Raw genomic sequence first — 21,364 nt, 5'->3', positions numbered from 1 at the left:
TCTCTCTGAGTTCAAGGCCAGCCTGGTCTACATAGTGAGTTCCAGGACAGCTGGGGCTACAGGGAGACCCTGTCTCAAAAAGACAAAAAAAAAAAAAAATTATTGTTTTATGTGTCTGACTGTATTTTCTACATGTATATAAATGCACCTGTGTCATACAATGCCTGCGGAGGTCAGAAGAGGGCAATGGATCCCCTGTAACTAGAGTTACAGACGGTTGTTACCTACTGTGTGGGTGCTGGGAACTAAACTGGGGTCCTCTGCAAGATCTAACCACTGAGCTATCTCTCCTAGCCCCCTCAAACCATTCTTTCTTTTTTTGGGTCTTTTTGAGAGAGGAACTCACTATGTAGACCAGGCTAGCCTTGAACTCATAGAGATCTGTCTGCCTCTGCCTTCTGAGTGCTAGTATTAAAGGCATGCACTACCACACCCAGCTCCAAATATGAATCTAAATCAGTAGCTTTCCAGAAGGTATGAAATTATTAGTTGTTTAATTTCATTGGCTACTTAATTTGCTAATAAGTAAGCTGCAGGAACAGATCCTGTCCTGAATTAAAGTGAGGGGATCAGATAATAGAGCTCAGAAGTGGCAAGGGTTCTCTATGCCTTTTTTTTAAAGTATTTTATTTATTATTTTTACTTTATGTATGTGAGTGTATTGCCTACATGTATGTAAGTGCACCCATGTCATGCGATGCCCGCGAAGGTCAGAAGAGGTTGTTGGATCCCCTGGAACTGGAGTTACGGACAGTTGTTAGCTGCCATGTGGGTGCTGGGAACCTGGGTCCTCTGCAAAGAGCAGCACCCTCTGCCATCTGAGCCATCTCTCTAGCCCGCTCTGCCTTCTAGAGGCTTCTTCTCTCTCGGCTTCTTTTAAGAGCAAGCCAGAATTTTTCTTCCTTCCACCTTGCCACCCTGGAATAAGGTATATAGCAGAACACACAGGGTTTTGACACAGCCATGTACAAGGCTTCTGTATAGGACACAGTTTTTTCTGTGAGAGAGTTCTTGATGGGTAGGGAGTTTGGGTCTCTTGAGGGTCAAGACTTGCATCTCCTCTAAAAATCTGTGCTGCTGGGAAGGATCCTAATGGATTACTGTAACCTAGAGCATAGAACTCTCAGGCTGAATTCAGAAGGACACTTCCTGCGTACTTCCCTGTTTGCTTTCACAAGCCTCTCTAGGGGGACAAGAGTATATCAGCTGTCCTCTATAGTTCCTTGCCTCCTGCCAGGCCTGCCAACATCCTGCTCCTGATAGAAGGAACTTGAGAGTATCTGTTTTTTGAGGGGGTTGGTTTTGGGGGGGTAGTTTTGAGGCAGGGTATCCCTGTAGCCCCAGCCGGCCTGGAACTCAGTATATTGACCAGGCTGCCTCTGCTGGGATTAAAGGCATGCCCATGCCCAGTAGAGCATCTGTCTTTTGAACCCAGAGGATGGAGCTAGCTAGAAGTGCAAGAATCTGTAGAAATACAGCACAGCGATATTTCTGCTTTGTCTCTAGCTGAACCAGAAGAATCTGACACTGAGCAATCGGTGCCAGGTGTTTGATCGTTTTCAGGACACCATTTCACAGCATGTTGTCAAGGTGGATTTTCTGAACCGAATCCACAAGAAGCACCCTCCTAACCGCCGTGTGCTGCAGTCTGTCAAAAGAAGAAGCTTGAAGGTGAGTCCTAACCCATTACAGGCAGGATGGTGGCCTCTGCTTTCTTTAATGGTATAGACAGGATCATTGTCCTCATTTTACAGATGAGACTGAAGCCCTAGATGGAAATACATCTTTGGTGTCTGAGCAAGTAATAAATTTGACCTTGTGTTTTAATACTTGAAGTTGAGAATCAGGTTTACGAAGGCCAGATTTCAGGTAGACTTTTGAAGTCTGCAGGTCTCTAGTTCTCCAAAGAATAAGCATCCTTCAGCTATTACACTAAACCCAGTTGTGCTCCATTGCCACTCATAGTACTCAACTGTCACTCATCTCATCTGTCCCCATTAGATGGCCCCCATCTGAGAACTCTGGTGATACGAAGGTACAGTTAAACAGAGAGCTATGTAGAAGTGAAGTGCAGTCCCTGGCTGAAAACTTAAGAAAAAAGTGTCTGGAGGAAAAGTCCCATCTATTTTTCTAGGCTGCTGTTAACATGTAGACTTTTTATAATACCTAGTATTCTATCTACTTGATAGTTACTAAACTGTATCCACAGAGACTGAGGGGTAAACAAATCCCTTAATTGAAAAGCATTTGCTATGTCTTTGGCTGAGCATGGTGACATACCTCTTTAATCCCAGCACTCGAATCAGTGAGTTTGAGGCCAGCCTGATGGTCTACCTAGTGAGTTCTAGTTCAGCCAGGCTACATAGTGAGACCCTGTCTAAAAAATAAAAGTATTTGATATTCTCATAAGGTATTCAATCTCATTCTTTGATCAGTCTATCAAGCTTAACACTGTGTATCCATATATAAACTTGATCTTTCTCTTTAGATAGTCCTATGTGTAAATGGAAATTAGCAATTCTCAAATATGGCCACTTGGTGGCAGCCATACTTTAAACTCAATCATACCACTCCCATCATCTTCAGTGGGTATCAGAGCTAGCAAGATTTCTTTTTTTGTTTTTTTGTTTTTGTCTTTTTGAGACAGGGTCTCCCCCTGTACCCCCGGCTGGCCTGAAACTTACTATGTAGACTAGGCTGGCCTTGAACTCACAGAGATCCTCCTGCCTCTGCCTCCCGAGTGCTGGAATTAAAGGCATGAGCCACCACACCCGGCTCAAGATTTTTAAAAATATTTTTATTTATTATTTTTATTTTATGTGTATGCGTGTATTGCCTGCATGTAGGCAAATGCACCCATGTTGTGCAATGCCCTCGGAGGTCAAAAGAGACCTGTCAGATCCCCTGGAACTGGAGTTACAGACCGTTGTTAGCTGCCACGTGGGTTCTGGGATTCAAACCCGGGTCTTCTGCAAGAACAACCAGTGTTCTTAACCACTGAGCCATCTCTCCAGCCCCTGCTAGCAAGATTTTAACCTTTAGAAATTGTATAGCAAACTAAAGCTGGGCATGGTGGTTTATGCCTTTAATCCCAGCACTCTGGAGGCAGAGGCAGGCAGATCGCTGTGAGTTCCAGGCCATGAGGCTATGGGGAGACCCTGTCTCAAAAAGACCACTATTTTCCATTGGAGGAATGAACTATTAGGTGGTATACCTCATACCTCAGTTAAATGGCTCCAAAAGTAATCCAGGAGGCCTTGATTAAATCTTATCATTGCTTCTCCCCTTCCCTCCACCTTAAATGTTTTCCTGTTGTTGAGGAGAAAGACAAGGTTATAAATTGCCTGAAGAACATTTTCTTCTTGGGTAGTTTGAATGTGAAATAAAAGACTACAGTACTATAGGACAGTCACCTTGATGTTTGATTCCTTCCCTACCTTTGTACTCTTCTCCAAAAGGCAGTCTTAGCTCACTGCTCCATTTTCCTTTCTGTAGTCAAGTGTTCTTCAAGTGTTCTCAGAAAGTCCATAGCACCAGAAGCTAATTCCCAAATCCATGCTCCTTGCCTCTGTCCTTATTCCAGCATTCTCACAAATACCTCATTTTCAACCTTCCTAAGACCAAAAATGTCTTCTGCCTCTCCAAATCCACTCTTTTCCTTATATATTTTTGTTTTTATTTAATTTTATGTGTATGAGTGTTTTACCTGCATGTATGTAAGTGTGCCATATATGTGCAGTGCCCACAGTGCCACACTGAACCTCCGAAACTAGAGTTACAGACTGTTAGCTGCCATGTCAGTACTGGGACCTGAACTCCAGGTCCTCTGCAAGGTAACAAATGCTCTTAACCACTGAGCCATTTGTATTTCTTATCTCAGACCCTCTGGCCAAAATACTAGGAACCGTTCTCCAATTCCTTTTTTTCCCCCCATAATGACTTGGTAACCAGATCTATTGGCTCACCAGATATTTTCTTAATACTCATCTTTCATATCTCTGTGTATTGGATGTCGTGTCCTCACCCTTATTTCCAATTTTATTTGCCTGGAATTTCCTTCTCAACCTCCAAGTTATAGTTCAAATACTGCCTTCTTATAAAATCTTCCAATTCCTGATTAAAATAAGTATACTTTTATATTCTTGGTTTTCTTGTTGTTGTTGTTTCTTTTGGTTTTCTGAGACAGGATCTTATTCTGTAGTCCAGTCTGGCCTCAAACTTGTAGCAGTTCTCCTTCCTGCCTTAGCTTTCCAAGTGCTGAGATTACAGATGTGTGCTACCACGCCCTGATATTTTTTTCTTCCCTTTTATAGCACCTTAGACATGCCTGTAACTGTAGGATGTATTTCATTATATTGTAGTATTCCTTTTTTTTTTTTTCTTTCTCCCACTAGACTGTGGGCTTGAGGGCAAGGCTTACGTTTTCTTCATCTCTGGACCTCTAGAACTTGGAACAGTGCCAGACTCAGGAGGTGCTCAATAAATGTTGGTTGAATGTATGTATGAATGACTCTTGGTTTGTGTGACTCTTTCATTCACATGACATGAGCCAGAGTGTGTCTTCTTTCTCATGTAACAGAGAAGTCTTAAGTTGTTTGATGAGTCATGAATGAATGGATGATAAAATAACATTGATTGAGTACTCATATTAGGCCCTGTGTTTAACTTTCCTACCATGAATGCACCCTCATTTAATTTCTTATCTCTCAGTTACCACTCAACCATCTGCCCATTGACACTGGATAATGCGAACCTAGAGTATCAGCCACATTTCATACACATTTCAGGACAAAGCCGAAGACAGCATGCAGTAGTTTTTGAGTTCTGCAGGTCTTGGACCTTGATGAAGGCCCTTCCCATGCTGTTTCTATTTCTGTACCTTTTCAGGACAGGTGTCAGAGTCAGGGGGAACACAGAAGAGTTATGGCATACTGGGCCTCCTTGTCCTTGTTGAACCTCAGAGTAGATTGTCCCTTGGACACTAGCACCATAGACAGAACACTGCCAAGGCAGAATCAACTGGGCATGTTGGCACGATCTCCTTTTCCTCCTTCCTTCTATCTTAAACAGGTTCCTGATGCTATAAAATCTCAGTACCAGTTTCCACCCCCTCTTATTGCACCTGCGGCCATTCGGGATGGAGAACTGATCTGCAATGGGATCCCCGAGGAATCACAAACGCACCTTTTGAACTCTGAGCACTTAGCCACCCAGGCAGAGCAGCAAGAGGTGAGTCAAGGCAGAGCTGAGATCCCAAATGTAGTCATTCTTCTATCTTACCAGAGGGGAAGCACTCTCAGTGTCTGTCATTCCTATCTCCACACTAGCCCCCTAAAAGTTGGGTAATCCACAGAAAATCCAATAGAGCTTCATCAGCCAACCGGACTGATGCCTTCCATCAGTCCCCCAGTGCTGCAGGCTGGGCAGATCTGTGCTATAGGTCTAGATGAACAGAACCATAGAGAAGTCAGGTGATAGTGCTAGACTCAGCAGGGGCCTGGGGTACCTACTGAATATTCATCATAAGATGAGCCTTAAGGGCAGAGCCAAAATTGCACTCCCAAGCTCTGCTGATCAAGATGCTGCCAAGTGCACTAACAAGTCTTGCTTGGGAATAGAAATGGAATCCTTTTAAGAGTTAAGCATACCCTTTCTAGTCATTCATGTTGGGACTTTGGAAACGGTGCTTGTCAGCTCTGCTTATAGTGCAACCACTGTGGCAGGATGGACCAGCACCTCCCAGGCCTCTCACCTCCTCTCCTCTCCTTCCCTTGCAGTGGCTTTGTAGTGTTGTTGCGCTCCAGTGCAGCATATTGAAACATTTATCTGCTAAGCAGATGCCTTCGCATTGGGACTCTGAACAGACAGAGAAGGCTGATATTAAGCCTGTTATTGTGACTGACAGTTCAATCACCACCTCCCTGCAAACTGCTGACAAGGCACCTCCACCTTCCCACTACCCTTTGTCTTGTCCCTCAGCAATTAGCACCCAGAATTCCCTGAGCTGCTCTCCACCCCACTCCCCAGCCCTAGAGGACATCAGCTGCAGTTCTTGTGTGGAAAAGTCCAAGAAAGCCCCTTGTGGGACTGCCAATGGGCCAGTGAACACAGAGGTAAAAGCCAATGGCCCACACCTCTACAGCAGCCCCACTGATTCCACGGATCCCCGGCGACTTCCAGGCGCCAACACCCCCCTACCAGGCCTCTCACACCGGCAAGGCTGGCCCCGGCCCCTCACGCCACCAGCGGCCGGGGGGCTTCAGAATCACACCGCCGGCATCATTGTGAAGACAGAAAATGCCACTGGCCCCGGCTCTTGTCCCCAGAGGAGTTTGGTTCCTGTCCCAAGCCTTCCCCCTTCCATTCCCAGCTCTTGTGCCAGCATCGAGAACACCAGCACTTTGCATAGAAAGACTGTCCAATCACAGATAGGACCTCCGTTGACAGATTCAAGGCCTCTGGGCTCACCCCCAAATGCCACCCGGGTGCTCACTCCCCCCCAAGCAGCAGGAGACAGTATCTTGGCCACAGGAGCCAACCAACGATTCTGCTCACCAGCGCCATCATCAGGTGAGTGTCCCTCAGCCTTGGGTGACTTAGAATAATCCTGTGTCCTATGTCCTTCCTAGCTTCCAAGACTTAAGGCTCCGAAACATTTATATCCCTATTAATACTTCAGAGAGCTTCAATCTGATTATTAGTAGATTACTAGTCCTTCCCATATTTCTATAACTAGAGGATAGAGATGTTAACTTGTCTCATCTTACTGAAACCTTAATTCCTTAAGGTGACTGACCAAGTTAGTGGCAAGACTGGAACTATACCTTGGGTCTCCTGGCTCCTGTTACCTTCCAGGCCTGTCTTGTTCCATCACTTTAGAAGACAGCAGCATGCTCTCTGGAACCACTGGGGTCAGCCTGAGGTTCTGGTCACAGCCTCAGTGTTTCATGATCCACATAAGAGACTAAAGCTATACCTGATGCAGAGTCTCAGAGCCAGCTCATTTGAAGAACTTTTATATAAGGGAAGCAAGGATAGAAAGTAGCCTGACCTTTCAGAATAACTGCAGTATGGGATATCCACAGAGGTTGGTCTGTCTGGCCTAGAAGCTTACCCTCCGGCCACATCCCAAAGGGCAGACTCTTGTCTTTACTTGGCCCAGTGTAGACTTGTTCTCTCAGCCATCCCATCTGTAGTCAGCATGTGGACCTCAAGGTTGCTGATCCCAGCATCTGAACCAGGTTTCAGGTGTTGCTTGCACCCCATTATCGTCTTCTATCTGAACTGACTCCTAATCAGCTGGGAGTCTTGATATCCAGGTTCACTGATTTTTTTTTTTTTTTCCCCCTCCCATTCAGGCTATTTTCCTGTCTCTATCTAATGCTAGCATAGATAAATTTTGCACACTGTTAGTTGTACTTCAGCAGTTAGGAATTACAGGGGCAGTTGCTACTTCTGTAAAAGTAGAAGAAACAGGGAAGCGATCATGGCTATCCTAATCAGCTGGGAGTCTTGATATCCAGGTTCACTGATTTTTTTTTTTTTTCCCCCTCCCATTCAGGCTATTTTCCTGTCTCTATCTAATGCTAGCATAGATAAATTTTGCACACTGTTAGTTGTACTTCAGCAGTTAGGAATTACAGGGGCAGTTGCTACTTCTGTAAAAGTAGAAGAAACAGGGAAGCGATCATGGCTACCTCATCTTTCCCCAGAGCAGTGAATTGCAATGGTCCTCTGCTCTCAGTGCTCTGGAAACACCTGCGTGCCCAGGCACATTGTTGTTCCCTCTCCCGTTCCTCACCACACGTTTTTAGCTCTAGGAGTTCCAGAGCCTATGGGTTGAGAATCAAGAAGGGAACATCACCTTGGGTCCGAAATCCAGACCTGTCTCAGCAGTAGGGGATTGGACCGGTGGGTTTCCCTCAGGCGACGTAAGTAACAGTCTTCCTGCTCCATCCCCAGATGGCAAGGTCAGCCCCGGCACGTTATCCATAGGAAGCGCTTTAACCGTACCCTCTTTCCCAGCCAACTCTACTGCCATGGTGGACCTCACCAACTCACTTCGAACATTTATGGATGTCAATGGAGGTGAGTGAATGAGCTGCTGTGGTGACAGTGCCATCTCAGGGTAGCATTTAGCTCCTTTCAAAGAGAGTTAAAGAGATGGGAATAAGCACTATCCATTTGGGTGTCTCTGCTTTCTGTATTTGTACAAGATATCATCTTTTTTTTTTTTTTTGGTCTTTTTGAGACAGGGTCTCCCTGTAGCCCCAGCTTTCCTGGAACTCACTATGTAGACCAGGCTGGCCTTGAATTCACAGAGATCCGCCTGCCTCTGCCTCCCAAGTGCTGGGATTAAAGGCTTGTGCCACCACGCCTGGCCTAAGATATCAAAATTTTAACCAACCTAAATCACTGGGGAAGAGAAGTTACCTTAGGCAGATCACCTGGACTTGGCAGAACAGAACCAGGAGCCTTGCTTCCATCTGTGGAACACTCCAGAGTCAAGGAGAATAGAGATATGTCTTGGTTTCTCTGTACAGAGGGTGGGTAGAAAATTCAGTCTTTATCAGATTTCAGATAACCACACCCTTCCCCACAGGCAACTGGGGGGGGGTTGTTCTGCCTTTCTTTACTTAAATTTAGTCCCAGAATATGCTGGAGCCTTCTCTCACTGCAAATAGCACATGAGATGGTGTTTCTGTTACTTTGGATTCTGATGTTTGAACTTGAACAAAGATGACTTAACTGGACTGTTTGTCCTGTAACCATAAATCCACTTACAGATTCCATTTTTCTCAGCTGTTTAATCTTTTCTCTTTGATTGATAGAAATCGAGATAAATATGTTGGATGAGAAGCTGATCAAGTTTCTGGCCTTGCAGAGAATACATCAGCTTTTCCCTTCCCGGGTCCAAGCTTCACTGGGCAGTATTGGGACACATCCGCTGACTTCTGGAGGGCACCACACAGAAGGTGCGAGTGCACATACCTGCCACCACACCATCAGATCTCCCGTCTGATGTGTGTGAATGACCATCTTGCCTCCACGGAGAAATCTCACCTTTCAGTAGCTCAAACTCTTTGTGTGCCTTTGATGGGTTTAATAAAGCACCGTGGTTTTTTTCTCAGAGCACGAACAAGATGACAACCACAGTTTCCTGATCAGACTTGGGGAAGTTTGCCATAACTTTATTTCATACAAGTCCACTTTGAGACACAGCAAAGCAGCTACCTGTACTTTGGGTGTATGTTGTATGCTTTCTGTTCAATTGCTTTGTAATACTTGAATTAGAAGGGTTCCCAAGAGAACTTTTGAGTTCAAGGTGAGAAATAGAAAAACAGTGGGTAAGCTTCCTGGAAATTTTTCTCAAATGTTTACTCTGCTTGTTATCTCTTGAGTTGTTAGCCCTTAAGAGAGCTTTGATGTTTCAAACAGCATAGTTCCTAAGCCAGCAGTATCAAGCATCCCAAGACCTTACAGGAAATACAAGTTACAAAGCTAGGAAGATAGCTCAGTTGGTAAAGAAACCTGAGTTCAACCCCCAACACCCATGGTACACACTAGCACTGAGGAGACAGAGACAGGTAGTTCCCTGGGACTCAGTGGCCAGCCAGCCTGCCCACCTTAATTCTCAAATTCCAGGCTAATGAGACTCAAAATAAAAGTGGAAAGAACTTGAGAAACAACACCCAGGTTGTCCTTTGGCCTCTGCACACCTGTGCTCATACATGCACAAAAAGTGGAAATTCTAAGTCCTCCCACTCCACCTGAATCAAAATCTGTTTGTTGGTTTGTTTTTCTTGTTGTTGTTAAGTTTTTTTTGGTACTAGGGATCAAATCCATTGACTCTAAGGCCTCACTGTACAACTAAACTACATCTTTTAACAAGATCCGTAGGCAATTCATATGCTCATTAAAGCTTGAGAAACACTGGCCTATGCCTTATGTTCTTCCATGTTCTCCCTTTAGTATCAGTTGGTATATTCCTGGTAAGGTAACCAGTAGCCTAGGAACCTAAAGTACTAATGTCCTCAAACTCTTTAACCATCTTCAAAGAAGGTCCTCCTTACTACACCATGTTAGAAATGCTATGGGGTGGGGGTGAAGGCTCACCCTGAAGCAGCTCAGGGTCAGATGTGAGTTTGTGAGCGTGAGTGACCCAATGGGATTTCCTCCAGGACATCAGCCAAAGGTCCAGTTTTGTTTGCTTATGTTTGGGTCACAGGTTCTGAGTTTCTGAATGATCCTATCCCTATGTTTGTCTTGTAGTGCAAAGAAAGGAAGTACAGGCCCGAGCTGTGTTCTACCCCCTCTTAGGGTTGGGAGGAGCTGTGAACATGTGCTATCGAACCCTCTACATCGGGACAGGTGAGCCAGCCAGGAAACTGGGAGGGGCACTGGATCTTCAGCCTAAGGATGGACACTCTTACAGAAGCTAGAAGGGGGTAAAGGAAGACCTTTCCAGGGTTGGTGGGTTTAACCCAGTGGATGTCCAGATAAGAGAGACCAAAAACCTAGATAATCAGGCAGTTCCTTCACTTAGGGCTTTTACTCTGACTGTTGCTCAGGAGTATCTAAGCATCCTTATCTCTAGATGTCTTTAAAATGTGATGGATATACACATACCCCACCTTTAGACAGCCCTGCATCTTAGTACAGAGGGAAAGACAGATTACCCTTAGTTGTTTTATTTATTTATTTATTTATTTTGGTGATTGGGGTAGTTTTAGAACAGGGTCCCACTCTGTAGCCCAGGCTGGCCTTGCTGCCTCAGCCTTTCAAGTACTGAAATTACAGGCGTGCCCCACCACACCCCAGATTACCCCTTACCCTAGAAACGTTTTCAGGTAATACGGCTTACAGGCCTTGCACTGTGTTCACATGGATATTCTGTCCTCTTCAGTAACTCACTTCCGTCTGGGTGAAAGCCACATACTCTAAAGCAAATAGAACAACAAAGGGGGGTACTAGGCATAGTGACACACACTTGTAATTCCAATACTTGGGAAGTGGAGGAAGAGGAGCAGGAGTTCAAGGCTACCCTGTCTCAGAAAAAAGAGATTTCTTCTAACACCCACCCAGAAGCTAACTCCCTCTTCTTTTCACCTCCCACACATACACCTTACGATCTGTTCTCTGCCTTCCTTTTCCTTGACTCCTGCCACCTTGCAGGAGCTGACATGGATGTGTGCCTTACAAACTATGGTCACTGTAACTACGTGTCCGGGAAACACGCCTGCATATTCTACGACGAGGTGAGGGGCAGAGATGGGTGGGAGGGAGCTTTTGCAACCTGAGGCCTCTCTCCAGCACTGGGTTCTGTGCGCAGGGGCAGGGGCAGGGGTGGGAATCCTCTTCCCTCCCTGTCCATCCTGGAAAGGAAGAGTCTTGTTGTGAAAGGGCATCCAACCATGGCTACCTGCTTCCAGGAACAGGGCAGTTGTTTTGACTAAGGTTGGTCATAGGCACAGCTGAGGGAGACCACCCTAAAGCAGGGGAAGGAACCAGTATAGAAGGAAGCCAGGTGCTATGGATGTGTCCCTGTGTGTTTTGTCATAATTATTATGTACCAGTGAATATCAGATCAACAGGAGCCAGTGCTGAGGAAGCAGAGGGAAAGCAGGAGGTATGGAGTCACTAGGGCAGACTTTCTCAAGGAGGTGTCTCTTGAGCTGCATTCTGTCTGAAAGGGCCAGGCTATGAATGAGGAAGAGTAAGAGCTCCCTAAGTAGAGTAGCAAAAGCCTTGTGTCTTCTCCCCTTAGCCAAAGGCCCCACACATCTTATCTCCCCTCCTCCTCCTCAGAATACCAAACATTATGAGCTGTTAAACTACAGTGAGCATGGGACAACGGTGGACAATGTGCTGTATTCATGTGACTTCTCTGAGAAGACCCCGCCAACCCCCCCAAGCAGTATTGTTGCCAAAGTGCAGAGTGTCATCAGTAAGTTGGAGCAGAGGCCTGTGGCCATGCAGCTTAAGGCCCCAGTCACCTTGGTTCTGCCATGCTGTCAGTGACCTACAGTTTCTTGTCTTCCCAGTCCCATTGACCAAGCTCTCTTGGTGGGGCCCAGGGAAGGCCACCAAGAATCAAGTGCTGAACACCCATATATGTATCAGACCTCTTTGGGGACTTGAGACTCCACCAGCCCTTTCTGAGCATCCCTTACCCCTGGTCATGTAGCAGATTGAATGGGGAGATGCAGGGACTCAATCCTGCCAATCTACCCAGATAGGTCAGCTGCTCACTGTTCCCCTCCTATGACCATCCCCCTTTTTCCCAGGGCGCCGCCGGCACCAGAAACAGGATGAAGAGCCAAGTGAGGAGGCAGCCATGATGAGTTCCCAGGCCCAGGGGCCACAGCGGAGACCCTGCAATTGCAAAGCCAGCAGCTCAAGCTTGATCGGGGGCAGTGGGGCCGGCTGGGAGGGCACGGCCTTACTACACCATGGCAGCTACATCAAGCTGGGCTGCCTTCAGTTTGTCTTCAGCATCACTGAGTTTGCGACCAAACAGCCTAAAGGCGATGCCAGCCTGCTGCACGATGGGGTCTTGGCTGAGAAATTCTCTCTCAAGCCCCATCAGGGCCCTGTGCTGCGCTCTAACTCCGTTCCCTAGGCCATTGGCCTGGACACCCACCCAAGACTCCTGCAATGCAAAAATGTACACGAACCAAGCCCGGGTGTTTTCTATGCCAGAAACCGTTCAACTACAATCTTTGCATGAAATGAAGAAAACCTTTTGACTTTTTAAAGACTTTTTCTTTTCTCAAGTTCTAGGGGGCATTTGCACATATATTTGTACTCAACATTTCATGGGAAAGCGGCAGACCCGAGCTGAGGAACAGTGTGGGCAGGGAGGGGAAGACCCTGGTCTGGACACTTGCTCCAACACAAACCCTCCCACCCCACCACCTGCTCCTTCCCCCTCGCCTGCCTGCCCGCTGTTGTAAAATAATCAGAAACTTGTTCTATTTTGTGGCAGTGACAATAGTTTTATATTAAAAGAAAAAAATACAGTTTTCATACAGCAAAATATACAATATCATTGTTTTATTTAATATAAAGATTGCTACCCACCCTCCTTCCATGGTTCCCACCCTACAAGTTATTTTCCCTTTCTGCAGCGGTTGCACTACAGGTAGCTACTGTGTATTATGGACAAATGAGAAATTAATTCTTTTTCTGGATGTCCATCTATTTTATTTCAAATAAGGAAGAGTGTATTTGGATTTTGTGTAAATACATCTAGTGATGACATTTTTTTCAATGTTTTTAAAAACTGTGTACAGTATATGTGGTAGAGCGTTTTCTCAAATTGTCTATTGTAGCAAAGGCGTTTTTGTCGTAAACCTGTTTTGTGTCCTTTTTTTGTTCTCTTGCCACTTCCTTCTTGCCCCGCTTCTTCCTCTTCCCCCATTCCCACAACTAGTACCAATGTACATAGTAATTGTAATGTTTTAGACTTTACAGAAACTTTCCTGTATTCTGTATATAAAAAAACAAAAATACTTCAAATTATGTTTTCTGCCTGTCTGTCCTACCTGTCATCACCCTTAAAGGGCATCCTCCCTGGGGTCTCACTTATTGTACCTTTTGAACAGGTCTCATTCCCAGATGGTCCCCAAGGAAAGCTTTGGGGAGAGGAAAGGTGTTAGAGAGGACTAAAGCTACTCTGGGTGAAGGGAAATGGACAGGTAGGTTCATCTTGAAAGAGGGTGCTCTTTCTCTGGAGAGCCCTGATATGGTGAAATCCATTCTCTAGACCCAGCTGTGTCACTTAAAATTACTTGGAATCTTGCCTTTATCACTGCTGTTCCCATCAGAAAACATTTTCCTAATTCCAAAGCTCTGGGTATCCTTGCCAAACCATACTCCCTACTTTACTCCTCCAGACTAGTTAGATGATTTCTTCAGGAAGTTCTTCCTGAGGACAGTCAATCTAGAAAACACCCATGTGTTCCAGTAAGTAATACCTATTTGTGTTATTAGGATTCTGTGTTGGGGTTAGAGGATATTACACCCACAGCATCTCTAATTGTATCCTAAATCCACAGTGCAATTAAATAAGCTTCCCTTGGTTTCTTAGATCTGGCTCTGTTTAGTCCCAGCACCCAGGAGGCAGAGGGAGACAGATCTCTTGTGAGTTCAAGGCCAGCCTGGTCTACATAGTGAGTTCCAGGCCAGCTGGACAGGGAGACCCCAGTCTCCAAAAAAAGAAAAGTCTGGCGCTGACTTCATCTACCCATCTAGTTTGTCTCTGCCACTCTGCTCTCACTGCCAAAGTACTTCTTAAACTTCCTAAAGGCAGCAGCTTTATATTCTCAGGATATCTACATTGCCTAGCATATCATAAATGTCAAACATCCTGTGTTAAGTACTGACATTCTTAGGCAAGGTCCTAAGAAATGTTACCTGTCAAGAGTCCCAGCCCACCCTATCACCATAGTCATTTCTTTCCCTGAATAAAGCAGTGTCTACCAATTTCTGCCACCTGTGAGAACGTTCCTGAGAAAGTTTTTACTACCTTCCTGCCTTTCAGAAAGGATCAGAGGTGGAAGTGCATCCCTGGAATACCAGCTACTCTAGCTGGAGGCTGAGGCAGAACCACAAGTTTAAGGCCAGCCTCTGCCTTCTAGGGAAACCACCTCAAAAACCAAGAGAGAGAAAGGGGTGGAGTCTGGAGAGAGGGCAGAGAGGGCATTAGAGTCAGGAAACGACAATTCCGTCTTGACAACTCGAACTGCCAGTGCTATCCTGAGTACCCGCCCTTCTCTGGCCTGTACCCAGAAGAATCCTAGAAACTGAAGGCTGACTGGGGGATGAGAGGATGAGAAGTTAAGAGTTGTTTCATTGAAGGAAAGTCATCCAGGCCTGGACTCCAGAGACTCATGCCTATTCATGCACACAGGACTCCAGATGGAGGGACCAAGCTCCAATATCACACCTAGAGTAAATAGAGATGTTCATTCAAGCACACGCGTTGGCGGAGACTACAGATGCATCCACAGCCAGGAGAGACTCGCCCCAGTGCGCACAAACACCTACGCGGCGCTAACACGGGCCGGTGCCCAAGATCCAGACATGCCCACACCCAGGGTGGTCCTAAGCCCATGCACTCACTCATTCTCACAGACCTCGCGGATGGTGCATAACTAGCAGGCGCTCCCGGGGTCCCCGGCCACACGCGCACGCCTAGGGGGCGCTCCCGGGACTCGCAGCCCTCACGTACCTCCCTGCACGCCGCCAGGGAGCGCAACGCGCCTAGGGGGCGCTCGCACGGCCCACACGCGCGCGCGCACACCCCTGCCCAGCCGCCCTCGCGAGGCCGAAGCTTGAGCGGCGAAGCCGAGGCGGGAGCCGGGAGTGCGGCCGGCATGGAGGCGCTGCTGCTGGGCGCGGGGCTGCTGCTGGGCGCCTACGTGCTAGTCTACTACAACCTGGTGAAGGCCCCGCCGTGCGGCTGCATCGGCAGCCTGCGAGGCCGCACGGCTGTGGTCACCGGTGAGTGCGAGCGCGCGGGTGGCGGGAGGCCGGGCGGTGGGCCGCGGCCGGACGGGCTCAGTTGGTTCCCGCCCGCCACCCGCAGGCGCCAACAGCGGCATCGGGAAGATGACGGCGCTGGAGCTGGCCCGCCGAGGAGCGCGCGTGGTGCTGGCCTGCCGCAGCCGGGAGCGCGGGGAGGCGGCCGCCTTCGACCTCCGCCAGGTGAGCGAAAGTGGGGACGGGTGAGCCGAGGACACCTCGGGACACAGAGGACGGAGCAAAGCGACAAGAGGAATGGAGATCCGAGAGGAGAGAGCCGCGCCACTCCTTAAACATAGAAGAGGACACAGGGAAGGCGCAGCAGAACCGAATTCGCGAGGCTTCCTAATGGAAGGAATCGTGGTTCTGAGGTGTTGAAGAGTCAGTAAGTTAGGTTAATGAAGTCACGAGTGGTGGGTGGTTCGTGCCTGTAATCCCAGCACCTTGGGAGGTGGAAGCAGGAGGATCAGGAGTTCAAGGCCCTCCTTGGAAAAGATAAGGGAGGGAGAAATAGAAGAAAGGATTAGGTTAATGGAAATCCGCAGAAAGAACACCATTGTGCAAAAGCCCAGAGACAAGAAATTAGTCTCATTTGAGAAACTTGGGGTTGGGGAGATGACACCTAATGAGGCCAAAACACAACGCGTAGAGAAGAGGGATGTCTTGAAGGGGCGCTGAGCCACAGCCAGGTTCTGGAAGTCCTTACAGATTAATTGAGGCTGGAGCCTCAGAGCTTTTGGAATTTTTTTTTTTTTTTTTTTGGTCTTTTTTAAGAGACAGGGTCTTCCTGTAGCCCCAGCTGGCCTGGAGCTCACTATGTAGACCAGGCTGGCCTTGAACTCACAGAAATCTGCCTGCTTCTACACCCCCCCACCCCCAAGTGCTGGGATTAAAGGCATATGTCACCAAGCCCAGCTGGGATAAATTTTATATGGATTTTGGTGCCTGGACTGTCTAGGGAAAGAGTAAGAGAAGACCAGTAGGTTATAGCTTGTCATGGTGGTGCCTATCTGTGATCCCAGGACTGAGGAGGCTGAGGAAGGAGGATCATGAGTTGCAAGGCAGCCTAGGCTACATAGAGAGATGCTGTTTAAAATAAAAGGCTGTAATAGTTTACAATAAGCTATAATGGCGAGAAGAGATGAAATAACAAATATCTGCACAGTACTGACTGGGCATTTTACATACATTATCTTTGTAGCCCAGGCAGTCTTGAACTCGTGGTCTTTCTGCCTCCGCCTCCTAAGAAGCTGGGCTTATCAGTGTGTGCTACCACACCAGATTTACAGCCACATAGTGAGTCCATCTCAAATACAGATGTACACACTCTCAGATGCCTGGGAAAAGGAGGGAGGTACCTGATAACCATATCAGCCCTTGCTCCACAGGAGAGTGGGAACAATGAGGTAATCTTCATGGCCTTGGATTTGGCCAGTCTGGCCTCAGTGCGGGCCTTTGCCACTGCCTTCCTGGGCTCTGAGCCACGGCTGGACATCCTCATCCACAATGCGGGTGAGGGGCAGCACCCCTACAGGGGGGTGGATGGTGGCCTGGGGCCCTACTAGGAACAACAACTCACCTAGCTTCTGCCATAGGGATCAGTTCCTGTGGCCGGAGGAAGGAGACCTTTAACCTGCTGCTGCGGGTAAACCACATTGGTCCTTTTCTGCTGACACACTTGCTGCTGCCCCACCTGAAGTCATGTGCTCCCAGTCGTGTGGTGGTGGTGTCTTCAGCTGCCCACCAGCGTGGGCGCCTTGACTTCACTCGTCTGAACCGCCCAGTGGTGGGCTGGCGGCAGGAGCTGCGGGCATATGCTGACAGCAAGCTGGCCAACGTACTGTTTGCCCGGGAGCTCGCCACCCAGCTTGAGGGCTCTGGTGTTACCTGCTATGCAGCCCACCCAGGTGAGGACTGGCTCTTGGCTGTTCCTGATTACCTGTAGTCTTTGTACCATCCTGTGCTTCCCCCAGCCTCCTGTTGAGGCTCAGCTCATCTAGATTCTTCCTTTCCCACAGCAGCTTGGAGCCACTGAGGTATGGCAAGAATAAGACCTGGGTTCTCCTGTCATCTAGGAGTCTATATGGACTGAACCTACAATAATAGCAAAGAACACTTGCCTAGCTTGGGCAAGACCCTGGGTTTCTGCTGTTCATCTGGTTGGTTGGTTAGTTGGTTTGGTTTTTACTCTAACCCAGGCTGACCTGAAATTCTATGTAACACAGTCAAATCCCAAATCACAGCAATCCTCTTGCCTCATGCTAGAATTACAAATCTAAGCCACCATGCCAACTTGAGACCCGGGGTTTGATCCCCAATACCACCAAAAAAGAAAGTTATGGCTGTGCATGGTGGCTCACACCTCTAATCCCCAGGACTCAAGAGGCAGAGGCAGAAGCAGGTTGATCTCTGTGAGTTAGAGGCTGCCTGGTGTACACAGTGAGTTCCATGCCAGTAAGGGCTATAATGGTGAGATCCTATCACACACAAAAAAATAGTTATGATAGTGATAACGATAAATGATGCCATTCGGTCAAGGAACATTTTCTAAATATCTTATCCTCATATCCAATGACAGGTGGTGATAAACTAATGGAGAAAGATAAGACAGGGTAAGGGGGATATGGAATTTTCAGATGTGCTGTTTTGACAATGACAGTCAAGGAAGACATCTGAAAAGGTGATAGTAGAACGGAGGCCTGAAGGAGACAAGGGATGAGCTTGTATCTCTTTTAAAAATACTATTTTAATTTTATGGTCTGAGTGTATTTATTGCCTACATGTGTGTAAGTGCACCCGTCTCATGCAATGCCCATGGAGGTCAGAAGAGGGCATCAGATCCCCTGGAACTGGAGTTTTGAAAGGTTGTTAGCTGCCATGTGGGTGCAGGGACTGTATCTTTTTGAAGCTCAGAAAGAAAATTGAAAATAGCAAGTACAAAGGCAGAAGTTCCTGGCATACTTTAGGACGGCTAGTGAGGCTAGACCAGAGTGAGCACAACAGTGGCAAGAGCTGAGGTTGTAGAGATGGGCTAGGTCAGTAGTGTCTGGAGGGCCACTTAAGCATTTTGGCATCTACTCTGAGCAAGATAATTGGTAAACTATTCTCCTGGTTTTTAACCAGTAGGTTACAACAACACCTGCCCTGCCTGTTTTACCATACTGCATTTTATTTTACTTTGGAGTTTTGATGGTAGATTGGTTTTATATTGTTTGGGGTTTTTTTGGTCTTTTTGAGATAGGATCTCCCCGTAGCCCCAGCTGGCCTGGAACTCACTATGTAGACCAGGCTAGCCTAATCTCATTATGTAGACCAGGCTGGGCTCCCCCTATGATTATCCTTCCACCTCTGCCTCCTGAGGACTAAGATTCCAGGCATGTACCATTACACCTAGCACCATACTGCAGTTTAGAAAACCATTGCCCAAGGCTTTTTTTTGTAATTACAATGATAATAATATAGCTAACCTTTATTAAGTGTTTATTACAACTCCATATCACTAGTGTCCTAGTGGCTTGTATACCATAAGTGCTTAGCCAGGTGTGGTGGTGAATATGCCTTTAATCCTAGCACTTGGAACTGGCAGAGGTAGGCAGATCTCTGTGACATTGAGGCCAGCCTAATCTACATAGTGAATTCCAGGCCAGCTGGGGCTACAAGGAGACCCTATGTCAAAAAACAAAACATAAAGGAACAGGGCTCAAGCTAGAAAAAAATACAGCATAAATCAGGCATGGTGGCTTATGCCAATACTCCCAGTAAGCTGAGGCAGGAAAATTTTCATGAGTTTGAGACCAGCCTGGGCTGTAGAGTGAAACCTTGTCTTAAAAAGAAAGGAAAGCTGGGCTAAACTGATGGCTCAGCAGTTAAGAGCACTAGCTGCTCTTGCAGAAGACCTGGGTTCAATTCCCAGCACCTACATGACAGCTAACAACCTTCTATAACTCCAGTTCCAGGGGACCCGATGCCCTCTCTGGCCTCTGCCGGGCATTGCATGCACCCGGTGCACCTATGTAATTCAAGCAATACACTCAAACACATAAAATAAAAACAATTTTTTAAAAGAAAGGACACAGCCGAGCGTGGTGGCTCTTGCCTTTAATCCCAGCACTCAGGAGGCAGAGGTAGGCAGATCTCTGTGAGTTCAAGGCCAGCCTGGTCTGAATAGGGAGTTACAGGTCAGCTGGGGCTACAGGGAAACCCTGTCTCAAAAAGACCAAAAAAAGGAGGACTGGAGAGATGACTCCAGTGGTTAAGAGCACTGGCTGCTCTTGAAGAGAACCTGGGTTCGATTCCCACCACCCACATGGCAGCTTACAACGGTCCATAACTCCAATTCCAGGGGATCCAATACCCCCTCCGTGGGCATGTACCTACATACATGCAGGTAATACATTCATACACATAAATAAAAATAAATTTTTTTTTAAAAAAAGGAAGAAAGAAAGGGAAGAACTGGGGATGTAGCTCAGTTGGCAGAGTGCTTGTCTGGCATGCCAGAAGTCCTGAATTCAGATGCCCAGCACAGCACCAAAACAAATGAAAAAAGATGGAGAACAATTGGGCAACAGGACACAGCATTTAAATGGAGGGAAGGAAGGAGGCTTCTTGTAGGAGCTGAATAAAGTCACCTTGTGGGGGTCCTGAACACCTGGTAGATACTACCCCGGCTTCTCTGAAACCAGATTCTGCCTCCCACCGGGTGTGTTCCCCTGCTTATTCCCTGAGTCTCCACCTACCTTCCTCTCTAACTCCTTTCTTTCTTCCTGCCCACAGGGCCTGTGAACTCCGAGCTGTTCCTACGCCACCTTCCTGGATGGCTGCGTCCCATGTTGTGCCCACTGGCTTGGCTGGTGCTCCGGGCACCCCAAGGGGGTGCTCAGACACCTCTGTACTGTGCATTGCAGGAGGGCATTGAGCCTCTTAGTGGGAGATATTTTGCCAACTGTCATGTGGAAGAGGTACCCCCAGCTGCCCGAGATGACCCAGCTGCCCACAGGCTATGGGAAGCCAGCAAGAAGCTGGCAGGGCTTGGGCCTGGGAAGGATGAAGACCCTGATGAAGAACCCCAGCCTGAGGATTCAGGAGCCCTGTCTTCTCTGAGTACCTCCCGCCCTAAGAAACCCAGGGTTTCTGGACTTTCTCATGCCCCTGGGGGCTTACCAGACTTGTCTAAATTGACACAGCAAATTCAGGTGAAGGCTGAACCTACACACCAACTTTCCTAACCCCCAGGTTGGGATGCTTTCTTATAGTACTGTGGGACCCTCCCGAAAACCTGAGCTGTGTGCCTGGGCACTAAGGGGTTGCCATTTTACCTTGGTGGTCACTTTCTGGAACCTCTAAGTTGTGTCCTGGACAGCACTTTTCCTGGTGCTAGGAGATAATGAATAGCTGTTACTTCCTGAGAGGCACAATAACCCCAGGATTCGAGGGTGGTATGCCAGATCTTGCAACCCTACCGGGAGTGATTCTAACCGTTCCGGGGCAGGGCCAGGGATTTTTCGATTGAAGCACTGCCAATGTTACTGAACTGAGCTCTTTGCATCCATCCAGCTAGGTGGTTAATTTATCCCCATTCTAGGGAGGCAAGATTAGGAATGGACTCAGAGCAGGGACTGGATTTTAACCCAGGGGTCTGATCTCCGGACCCACTGCTGCAAGGTGGGTGCCGTGTGGTGAGGTAGCCCAGAGCGTTACTACTGAGGTGCCCCGAGGGCACAGGAGGAGCCTTTCAAGGTGCTTAAGGGCCAAGCCCCTCGATACAAAGCCCCCTCTAATAAAGCGAGTTGACTGGACGCTCTGGCTCCTGCCTCTTTCAACATGCCGGCCCCGC

The 21,364-nt window shown here is 47.5% G+C and overlaps 2 protein-coding genes across 3 annotated transcripts in view; both read left to right on the top strand.

The window, feature by feature from the left end:
- Phf12 (PHD finger protein 12) overlaps positions 1–13,521 on the top strand; it is a 51,048-nt gene extending 37,527 nt beyond the window's left edge. The window contains exons 7-15 of one of the 2 annotated variants that reach the window (XM_008828698.2): positions 1,507–1,671; positions 5,071–5,229; positions 5,778–6,570; positions 7,963–8,088; positions 8,832–8,975; positions 10,273–10,371; positions 11,176–11,258; positions 11,809–11,947; positions 12,288–13,521. In XM_008828698.2, coding sequence (XP_008826920.1) covers positions 1,507–1,671; positions 5,071–5,229; positions 5,778–6,570; positions 7,963–8,088; positions 8,832–8,975; positions 10,273–10,371; positions 11,176–11,258; positions 11,809–11,947; positions 12,288–12,622 — 2,043 coding nt within the window. In that variant the 3' untranslated portion in view covers positions 12,623–13,521. The other variant, XM_029561400.1, reaches the window with a different exon arrangement.
- Positions 13,522–15,299: 1,778 nt separating this feature from the next.
- On the top strand, positions 15,300–21,326 carry Dhrs13 (dehydrogenase/reductase 13). Its single transcript, XM_008828697.3, has 5 exons — positions 15,300–15,507; positions 15,593–15,711; positions 16,917–17,040; positions 17,124–17,435; positions 20,305–21,326. Exons 1-5 carry the CDS (start codon positions 15,381–15,383, stop codon positions 20,754–20,756), a joined length of 1,134 nt encoding a protein of 377 aa, XP_008826919.1. The 5' UTR covers positions 15,300–15,380; the 3' UTR covers positions 20,757–21,326.
- Positions 21,327–21,364: the final 38 nt, after the last annotated feature.

Source organism: Nannospalax galili, unplaced genomic scaffold, assembly GCF_000622305.1.
Source record: "Nannospalax galili isolate Female #2095 unplaced genomic scaffold, S.galili_v1.0 scaffold212, whole genome shotgun sequence".
Lineage (NCBI taxonomy): Eukaryota > Metazoa > Chordata > Mammalia > Rodentia > Spalacidae > Nannospalax > Nannospalax galili.
Note: the sequence above shows the minus strand (reverse complement) of the source record. Positions and strands in the feature narration are given on the sequence as shown.